The sequence below is a fragment of the Tetrahymena thermophila genome (genome assembly GCF_000189635.1).
Source record: "Tetrahymena thermophila SB210 genomic scaffold scf_8254665, whole genome shotgun sequence".
Taxonomy (NCBI): Eukaryota; Ciliophora; class Oligohymenophorea; order Hymenostomatida; family Tetrahymenidae; genus Tetrahymena; species Tetrahymena thermophila.
In genome coordinates, this window is record NW_002476432.1 from 661,082 (window position 1) to 672,356 (window position 11,275).

The following is an 11,275-nucleotide window of genomic DNA, read 5'->3' on the forward strand; positions in this document are numbered from 1 at the left end:
AAGCTATTGACTAAGAGAGCAAATCTAGAATAAGGGTATTTTAAGATTAATCAGTTAAATAATATCAAGAGTTTTTATAGCTAGGTTAATCACATTAAAGTTAATTAAAGGTATCTCTGTAATCAGTTAAACATTAATTTAAATATTTACTTATAATTTGTTAATTTAGACTTCATAAGACTAAATTTAAGTACTAATTTCTTATTCCCTGCTTTATTGTAATTAAAAGTATTACATTTATTCTATTATTAAATCTTTTTAAGATTCAATAATCAATTTTAAACTTGACTGATTTATAAGATTAATACTTAAATTTTTAATATAAATAGATTATTAAATTTTCCAAAATTAAAAATCATAAAATATGGCTGCTTCTATTTTTTAACTTTGAATATTGATATTCAAGATTTTTAGTTAAGTAACACTTGATACATTTAATTAATACTTTCTGTAGTTTCTATTGTATTAATTAAGATGATCATTCACACTATTTATTGTCATATTTAAAATAGTGATATTCTCACCTTAGTCTATCAAAATACCTATTTAGCCAAGCTTTGCATATAAGTCCTCTAAAAATATACTAGAAAAGTGCAAATTCTTGACATTTAAAAACTTAATACCTCCAATATGTCTTTGATTTTATATATTCAACTAAATATTTTAAAAATCTTGATTGTTACAATCAGCAGTTATCACTTCATTTGATAGGCACGCAACTTAAAATCCTTGATCATTCAGAATCTACTTGACATATTAATTGCAAACATCATCATCTTTATCAATAAGATAATGTTTTTAGTGGATAATACTAAATATAAATTACTTTTTAATTGATTCGCTATATTTTTAATGAAGTAAAAAAGCAATAACAGTATATTTATTAATTTAGCCATTTTATTTGATAAAATTTGTAATTAGAATCTTAACTATTAAAAATATATATCTCTCAAATTTTATCTTTCTTATTAAAGCAAGGTGTAAATCAAAATTTTTCTGAATTAAAAAAGGAATTGATATACAAAAATAAAAAATTTGAGTTCTAAAGTAATCTAAAATCTAAATATTTATCATGCTTACATTTAATTACTAATCACTATCCTTATGTATTAATGTTGTAAAAAAATTCAAATAGCTATTTGAATTTTTTTATGTTAGATAGCCAGATTCCTGGTTTAGCTAGCCTACTGATAAAATTAAATTTAAAAAACAGATTTGAATATTTATTTATTAACTCGTGGTTATAATACAAATAGAAAAATTATACTTTAACATAAAAACTCAGTAGTGTTCCATCATATTTGTTGCTGAAAAAATTTTGTTTTTTTAATTTTTTTTTGAATTTTTATAATAAAAATTATTAACCAATTATTAAAATATTTGGTAATCTTATGATATATTCATCAAGTTTATTAAACCTTTTTCATGTTTACATTATTAATAAATAATAAAAACTCATACTAAAAATAATAAATTAACTAAACATAATTATAATTTTTGTTATTTAATTTCAGGCTTTTTAATCATAATTTAATGAAACTAATTCTCTATCTTGCTAACTTCTAATTTCATTTTAATTAAAAAATATAAAATCACTAAAATTATTTTAAACAATTTATTTTGCAAGATTTCTTAACTTGATGAGATTTTTCCTTTTATTTTCTGTATATTATTTAAATCTTAGCACTTTTAAATATTTTAGTAAAAAATTAAAGCATCTAAATTTTTTCAGCTTGTAAATATGAGGATAAAGCATTGATACAAAAATTTATCCAGCCATATACGCAATAAATAAAATGGATATCAGATTATATAAAAAAAGTAAAATGGTTGATATTAGGTTGTATTAATCAAAACTGTTTTTGTAAGCTATTTCTTGTTAATATAAAGAAAAGCTAATCATATAGGCAATTAAATATTAACAACCAATTACTATTGATTTTACTTCAATTTCATTTAGTTTTCTTGTAATATATGGTTGTTTCTTTACTAAAAATATCAAATAAAGTATCAATATAGCTAGCGAGACAAAACCGAGTAAAAGAGGAGATGATAAAAACCCATAGGCAGCTACTATAAGAGTAAATTTAATTGCTAGTCGGATATACTCCCAATAAAAATACTTTTTACGATAATCCGCATACAAGAATCCAAGCAAAAAGCGACAGCTAATTTTATCAAGATTATCACGGTTTTTATACAAATAGTAAAAGAGAACTCCTGGGATAATAATTGAATAAATCAAAAGAAACGGGATAATAAAAGCAAATATGAACACCAATCTATCACTATCATTGCAATTAGTATTAAAATCAAGAATAGAATAAGATTCTCCATTATAAAATGTTTTACAAAGCATACCTGAAATCAATACATCTATTACAGGTATGATAAATAAGTTAGTGAATCCATATGAAATAATAAGAGAAGCAGAATATTAAAATCTTTTGTATTTAGATTTAAATAGCTAGAAAATACTAGGAATTAAGGATAAAGCTACAAAAATAAATGGAGCTATTGTGAGAATTACTATTTTTTAGTAAGTAACAGAATTAGAATTATTTGTGAAGCTTGACAAAAAGCAATCTAAAGAAAAGGCAGAGTCAGTAATTGGGTTATAAAAGCTTTGCTGGAAACTAAAAACATTGATCCAAGACTAAGTTCCATAAAGTTATGAGGAAATGTTGATAATTTGAAAGTAAAAGGAGAGAATTTTAATATAAGAGCCACTTTAACCTAATCTATAATATGATTTACCAAGATAGAGCATTTTCATATCTGAAAGGTATTTCATATAAATAAAATTCTTTTGTTATCTATAATTTGTTTTGAAGATAATCAAAATTACAACAAAAATAGCTAATACTAAGAAAATTATTCTGATAATATTATAAGAAATAAGATCACATTCAGAGCACTAATAAATATTCTTTCTTGTAAATTTACCATCTCCCCTTACATTGTTAAGATCACATTCTTAACATTCAACTCCAATATGTCCTTTGGCACATAGCTAATTACCTTAATAATTTTTATAAAATAAAACTTTAAATATTTAAAATATACTAAATTGTAAGAACATTATGATTCATCAATTTTTTCATAAGAAATATAAATAAAATAATTTTTTACAATTAGAAAAGTATTAATTTATATTAAAAAATTTATGGACGCATAAATAAATAGGCATTTTAATAAATTAAATTTATTTTTTTAAGTTTAAATGAATCTTTAGCCAAAAATAAATTTTACCTGTGAAGTTACCTCCCAGGCAATTAAATTTATTAATAGAACAGGCAAATATTTGAGAAGAATCAACTGTAGGATTTTGTCTCCAAAATCCTTATTTTAGAGAAGAATAATCTGCTTAACACAAATCAAAATACTCCCTTGAACAAGACAAGCACTTTGCAGATGGATTATTTGCTTAGGTATTAAAAACTACTGAGTCTATGCAATATTAGCAATAAGGTATGCTTTAAAGAGTCTATTAAATCATTCCGTTAGAACAGTTATCATTGATTTTAGAAGTTAAAGAAAAATAAATATTGCCATAAGTACTGCATTAACCAAAAAATTCATTTGTTTTAGATTTTAATTAAACTGAAAAAGAGTAAAAAAATTAATTTAAATTTTGAGAAATATTTTATTTTATAATGATCTCTTTATTATTTAGCTATTGATTGCAGTATAAGATAGACGTTAAATCATTATAACCATTATACATTATTTAATCATTATTAATATATTCAATCCATTCATTTTCACCATACATTCTAAATTTTATAGTGACAAAGTATGTAAAAGTATTGAAAACAAAATCTGTGTAATATGAATAATATTCTATTTCTTTCATTTAATAGTTTTTAACTTAATAAGGTGGATATAATTAACTATTGTATTCAAATAATTACATTAATCTAATTTCTAATATATAATAGCTATAATCGTTTCCCCTGATTAATCCTATATTATTCTTAAAAGTAATATTTTAAGGTAAATAATATTCTGAAAAATAAATTCCTCCTCCAAATAGTGATTCATTTTTTTCAATTAAAACATTTTAAGCTTCAAGTAATTCCTAAATATGCAGAGCTCCTCCTGTAAAATAACTTTTATTTTCTATTAAATTTACATCATATAAACTAGCTTTACTTCTGATAAAAAATGCACCACCACTTTTTTAAGAAGTGAATTTAGTTATTATAATATCCTATAATTCTAAACTCAAGCTTATTATATAGGCAAAAGCTCCATCTGCAGACGAACTGAATGCTCCATAGGCTTTGATACTTTAAAAGATAACTTTCTTAGCATTATTTGTATAAATAATACCTCCTTAGAGACCTATATGTTATACTACTTCTTTAAACTATTCTAAATAGTTAAATTTAAGATTAGAAATGCTTGCTAACACTAAGTTGTCCATAAAAATCAAACCTCCATACAAGCTTTAGAACTAACAAGAAGGATAGATAGTTGCTGAAAGGTTGAAAATATTGATTTGATTTGTTTTTAGAAAGGTAAAAAGAGTACCTTAAGAAGACTAAAAGTTCTAAGAAGAAGAAAGAGTTGTATTATTAATTGATACTTTTGTAAATTTATTTGTATAAAATATACCGTTCGAGCTGCTAATAAAATTGATTTGACGAAGATCAATATTATTTATTTATAATTCAGAATAATCAAAGGAGCTGCCATCAAAGTAAAACATACCTTACGAATTCCAGATATTAATGCCACTGCTGTATGCATTTTCATGAAAAATTAATTAATCTATTATAATTATTTCGAAATTTTAACAATCTATGAACAAAGCATTGTATACCTAATAAGTAAAAAATTCTATCCTATTGAATAAAATCTTTTGTTTAAAAGGTTATTATGTATCACGCCTAAAGTCAAAGAAAGCAAACGATTGATCTTATTTTTTTTAAATAGAAAATTAATTAAAGAAATTAAATGTAAATGGGTGGATATATATATTACTTTGGACATCTTAAGAAGACGCAGAAGTTGGAATTTAATTTTAAATAATTTATTGTAAAATAACAGAATCTACAGTTACTTACATATATTCATCATCATTTTAACTTAAGTTACATACTTACAATAAAGGTTTTCTTAAGTTAATTATTTTAATAATGTTTAAAGTTTCGATAGCAAGATTATTAACAATAAAATTGATTAAAGGTGAATCTTTATCTATATTATTTTCATATAAAATATCAAAATCAAAATTATTAATCTAGATATTTTCAGATTAAAATTAAATGCTGCTTTCCAATACGAATTTTGATATTAAAAAAAAGAAATTTATTTATTTTATTAAAATATATTTTTAGGATTCGATTAATATTTGAAGTGTGTAGTAATTTATAAGATTTAGATTAGCACTTGCTATTTATAATGATTTTTAAATGTTGTCGAATTTAAATTCATAATTTATCTATGCTTCTATTCTTTAACTTTGAATGTTGAAATTTAATATATTTAATTCATCAACATTAGATATGATTAAAATATATTTCCTATTATATCTATTATATATATTTCCATGATCATCCATACTATTTATAATTAAATTTTGAATGGTAATATTTTCACCTTGTAATATTTTAATTCCTATTTAGCCTGGTAAAACATATAAATCCTCTAAAAGAATATTAGCAAAATGTAGATTTTTGACATTTATAAACTAAATACCTCCTAGCTATCTTTATATGTTTATTTAAATATTTTCATAATCTTGATTGTTGCAATCAACTTTTATAACTTTATTTAATCCGCATGCCACTTTAAATCCTTAATCAATCAAATTCTACTCAACTTATTAATCACAAAGATTCTCATTATCTTTAACAATAAAATAGTATTTTTAGCTATTTTTATTTAAGGAATAAATAAAAAAAATTTACTATTTAATTGATTAGCTATAAAGCTAGTTAATAAGCTAAAGATGAAAAGACTATTTAATATTTTGACCATTTTATTTACTAAATTTTGGAATATTAAAAATAATTAGATATCTCTCAAATTTTGTTAGCCTTAATTTAATGAAATCGAAATAGATATTTTATTTAATCTAAATTACTATTTATATTAAAAAATGAATTGACTATCATACCAAAACTTAGGTTTAAAAATAATTAGGCCTCCTAATATATAATAGGTAAGGGGAATTAGCCCAACCCAACCTTTTTTTACTTTTTCTTAAAATTTTAAAGCATTAAAAAATTCCCCTTTCTTCATTTATTAGTGTATTATATAAATATGAGTAAGGGGTGTGTTTAATATGTGTATTATTCAATCTAAAAAGAGTTAAAATATAATTAAATATACTCTCTTATTTGATGAAAGGATAAAAAAATTATAAACTAATTTTAAAAATAATCTTATTATATGTTAATCAAAATTTATTTATTAAATCTTTTTCAAGTTTACATATTTAATAAATAATAACATCTAATAGAAAAAAAAAAAAAACATAATTATTATTTTTTTAGTATAATATCATGCTTATTAATCATATTATAATTTAACTAATTCTGTGTCTTGATATTAGCATTAGCATAATTTAGACGTGTCTTCAATCAAAGATTAGTTATTATAATAACTTCTACTTTCATTTTAATTTAAAATTATAAAATCACTAAAATTATTTTAAACAATAGATTTTGCAAGATTTCTTAACTTGATGAAATTTTTCCTTTTATTTTCTGTATATTATTTAAATCTTAGTACTTTTAAATATTTTACTAAAAAATTAAAGCATCTAAATTTTTTCAGCTTGTAAATATGAGGATAAAGCATTGATACAAAAATTTATCCAGCCATATACGCAATAAATAAAATGGATATCAGATTATATAAAAAAAGTAAAATGGTTGACAATAGGTTGTATTAGTCAAAACTGTTTTTGTAAGCTATTTCTTGTTGATATAAAGAAAAACTAATCATGTATGCAATTAAATATTAACAACCAATTACTATTGATTTTACTTCAATTTCATTGAGTTTTCTCGTAATATATGGTTGTTTCTTTACTAAAAATATCAAATAAAGTATCAATATAGCTAGCGAGACAAAACCAAGTAAAAGAGGATATGATAAAAACCCATACGCAGCTACTATAAGAATAAATTTAATTGCTAGTCGGATATACTCCCAATAAAAATACTTTTTACGATAATCCGCATACAAGAATCCAAGCAAAAAGCGACAGCTAATTTTATCAAGATTATCACGGTTTTTATACAAAAAGTAAAAGAGAACTCCTGGGATAATAATTGAATAAATCAAAAGAAACGGGATAATAAAAGCAAATATGAACACCAATCTATCACTATCATTGCAATTAGTATTAAAATCAAGAATAGAATATGATTCTCCATTATAAAATGTTTTACAAAGCATACCTGAAATCAATACATCTATTACTGGTATGATAAACAAGTTAGTGAATCCATATGAAATAATAAGAGAAGCAGAATATTAAAATCTTTTGTATTTAGATTTAAATAGCTAGAAAATACTAGGAATTAAGGATAAAGCTACAAAAATAAATGGAGCTGTTGTTAGAATTACTATTTTTTAGTAAGTAACAGAATTAGAATTATTTGTGAAGCTTGACAAAAAGCAATCTAAAGAAAAGGCAGAGTCAGTAATTGGGTTATAAAAGCTTTGCTGGAAACTAAAAACATTGATCCAAGACTAAGTTCCATAAAGTTATGAGGAAATGTTGATAATTTGAAAGTAAAAGGAGAGAATTTTAATATAAGAGCCACTTTAACCTAATCTATAATATGATTTACCAAGATAGAGCATTTTCATATCTGAAAGATATTTCATATAAATAAAATTCTTTTGTTATCTATAATTTGTTTTGAAGATAATCAAAATAACAACAAAAATAGCTAATACTAAGAAAGATATTCTGACAATGTTATAAGAAATAAGATCGCATTCTGAGCACTAATAAATATTCTTTCTTGTAAATTTACCATCTCCCCTTATATTGTTAAGATCACATTCTTAACATTCAACTCCAATATGTCCTTTTGCACATAGCTAATTACCTTAATAATTTATAAAATTAAACTTTCAATTTTTAGAATTTTAATTAATTGTAAGAATATTATGATTCATGAATTTTTTTCAAGAAGAAATAAATATACAATTAGAAAACTGTTAATTAACATTAAAAATTTAATAAATACATAAATAAATAGGTATTTTAATTTATAAAATTAATTTTTTTAAGTTTAAATTTATAAAAATATTGAAAGTTTGTTTTTTCTTTGAAAATAATAATTTTATTGATTTGAATAAGAATCAAAATTTATTAAAATAAAATTGATTTATCAAAAAATATTTATTAAAATTAAATATTTTTTTAGGAGAATTTAAAATAATATTGTTAAAATTTGAAAAAAAAATTTTGCTAATTCTATAAAATTCTATTGATATGATGTATCGAGGGGGTCGAATTTTAATTAGTTTTTATTTAAAAATTGAATACTTTTGATTTTTAAAAAAATCTTTAGCGAAAAATAAATTTTACCTGTGAAGTTACCTCCCAAGCAATTAAATTTATTTATAGAACATGCAAATATTTGAGAAGGGTCAACTGTAAGATTTTATCTCCAAAATCCTTATTTTAGGGAAGAATAATCTGCTTAACACAAATCAAAATACTCCCTTGAACAAGACAAGCACTTTGCAGATGGATTATTTACTTAGGTATTAAAAACTACTGAGTCGTCTATGCAATATTAGCAATAAGGTATGTTTTAAAGAGTTTATTAAATCATCCCGCTAGAACAGTTATCATTTATTTTAGAAGTTAAAAAAAAAGAAAGATTATCTTAAGTACTGCATTAACCAAAAAATTCATTTGTTTTAGCTTTTTTTTAAACTGAAAAAGAGTAAAAAAATTAATTTAAATTTTGAGAAATATTTTATTTTATTATAATCTCTTTATTATTTAGCTATTGATTGCAGTATAAGATAGAAGTTAAATCATTATAGCCATTCTACATTATTTAATCATTATTAATATATTCAATCCATTCATTTTCACCATACATTTTAAACTTAATGGTGACAAAGTATGTAAAAGTATTGAAAATAAAATCTGTGTAATATTACTAATTTTTAGTTTCTTTCATTTAATATGTTTTAACTTAATAAGGTGGATATAGTTAACTATTGTATTCAAATAATTATATTAACTTAATTTAATTAATAGAAAAGCTATAATCGTTTCCCCTGATTAATCCTATATTATTCTTAAAAATAATATTTTAAGGGACAGGTAAATAATATTATGAAAAATAAATTCCTCCTCCAAATAGTGATTCATTTTTTTCAATTAAAACATTTTAAACTTCGAATAATTCCTAAATATATAGAGCTCCTCCTGTAAAATAGCTTTTATTTCCTATTAATTTTACATCTTTTAAACTAGCTTTACTACTGATAAAAAATGCACCGCCACTTTTTTAAGAAGTGAATTTAGTTATTATAATATCTTATAATCCTAAAGTCTAGCCTTATATATATGCAAAAGCTCCATCAGCAGACGAACTGAATGCTCCATAAGCTTTGATACTTTAAAGGATAACTTTCTTAGCATAATTAGTATAAATAATACCTCCTTAGATACCTATATGTTACACTATTTCTTTAAACTATTATAAATAATTAAATTTAAGATTAGAAATGCTTGCTAACTCTATGTTTTCCATAAAAATCAAACCTCCTTACAAGCTTTAGAACTAACAAGAAGGATAGATAGTTGCTGAAAGGTTGAAAATATTGATTTGATTTGTTTTTTGAAAGGTAAAAAGAGTACCTTAAGAAGACTAAAAGTTCTAAGAAGACAAAATAGTTGTATTATTAATTGATACTTTTGTAAATTCATTTGCATAAAATATACCATTCGAGCTGCTAATAAAATTGATTTGACGAAGATCAATATTATTTATTTATAATTCAGAATAATCAAAGGAGCTGCCATCAAAGTAGAACATACCTTATGAATTCCAGATATTAATGTCACTATTGTATGTATTTTCATGAAAAATTAATTAATCTATTATAATTATTTCGAAATTCTAACTATTTATGAATAAACCATTGTATACCTAATAAGTAAAAAACTCTATCTTTTTGAATAAAATCTTTTGCTTAAAAAGTTTTTATCCTTAACACCTTAAGTCAAAAATAACAAATAATTGATCTTGTTTTTTTTAAATAGAAAATTAATTAATTAAATAAATAAATAAATAAATTAAAACTGAATATATTTTACTTTGAGCACTTTAAGAAGAGGTAGAAGTTGGAACTTAATTTTAAGTTATTTATTGTAAAACCACTGAATCAATAGTTACTTGCATATATTAATCACCATACTAACTTAAGGTGCATATTTAGAATAAAGAATTTTTTGGGTTAATTATTTTAATAATGTTAAAAGTTTTGATAGCAAGATTATTCCCAATAAAATTAATTAAAGGTATACCATAACTATAATTGTATTCTTATTAAATATCTAAATCTAAATTATTAATCTAGATATTTTCAGATTAAATTTAAATGATAGTTTCTTATGCATATCTTACCATTAAAAATTACAGATTCATTTATTTTATTAAAATATATTTTTAGGATTCAATAAATATTTGAAGTGTTTAGTAATTTATAAGATTTAGATTTGCACTAGCTATTTATAATGATTTTTAAATGTTGTCGAATTTAAATTCATAATTTATCTATGCTTCAATTCTTTAACTTTGAATATTGAAATTTTATATATTTAATTCATCAACATTTGATATTATTAAAGTATATTCCCTATTATAACTATTATATTTACTTCCACTATCATCCTTGCTATTTACTAGAATATTTTAAATGGTAATATTTTCACCTTGTAATATTTTAATCCCACTTTAGCCTCGTAAAACATATATATCCTCTAAAAGGATATTAGCGAAATGTATATTTTTGACGTTTATAAACTAAATGCCTCCTTATTATTTTAATATATTGATTTAAATATTTTCATAGTCTTGATTGTTGCAATCAACTATTATAACTTAATCTAATCCGCATGTCACATTAAATCCTTAATCAATCAGATTCTACTCAACTTATTAATCACAAATATTCTCATCATCTTTTACAATAAAATAGTATTTTTAGCTATTTTTATCAAAATCATAAATAAAAAAGATTTACTATTTAATTGATTCACTATAATGTTAATTAG

The 11,275-nt window shown here is 22.1% G+C and overlaps 3 protein-coding genes across 3 annotated transcripts; all 3 read right to left on the reverse strand. All coding sequences in view use genetic code 6, as the record gives it.

Moving 5' to 3' along the window:
* Positions 1–1,510: 1,510 nt before the first annotated feature.
* TTHERM_00227700 (transmembrane protein, putative) lies at positions 1,511–5,569 on the reverse strand (the record flags this gene model as incomplete). Its single annotated transcript, XM_001014301.2, has 2 exons — positions 1,511–3,021; positions 3,253–5,569. 2 exons carry the CDS (start codon positions 5,567–5,569, stop codon positions 1,511–1,513), a joined length of 3,828 nt encoding a protein of 1,275 aa, XP_001014301.2.
* Positions 5,570–6,513: 944 nt separating this feature from the next.
* On the reverse strand, positions 6,514–10,400 carry TTHERM_00227720 (transmembrane protein, putative; the record flags this gene model as incomplete). The annotated part of the gene is made up of 3 exons (XM_001014303.3): positions 6,514–8,078; positions 8,564–10,243; positions 10,316–10,400. 3 exons carry the CDS (start codon positions 10,398–10,400, stop codon positions 6,514–6,516), a joined length of 3,330 nt encoding a protein of 1,109 aa, XP_001014303.3.
* Positions 10,401–10,642: 242 nt separating this feature from the next.
* TTHERM_000227729 (hypothetical protein) lies at positions 10,643–11,071 on the reverse strand (the record flags this gene model as incomplete). Its single annotated transcript, XM_012797300.1, has 1 exon — positions 10,643–11,071. One exon carries the CDS (start codon positions 11,069–11,071, stop codon positions 10,643–10,645), a length of 429 nt encoding a protein of 142 aa, XP_012652754.1.
* Between the last annotated feature and the right edge of the window lie 204 nt (positions 11,072–11,275).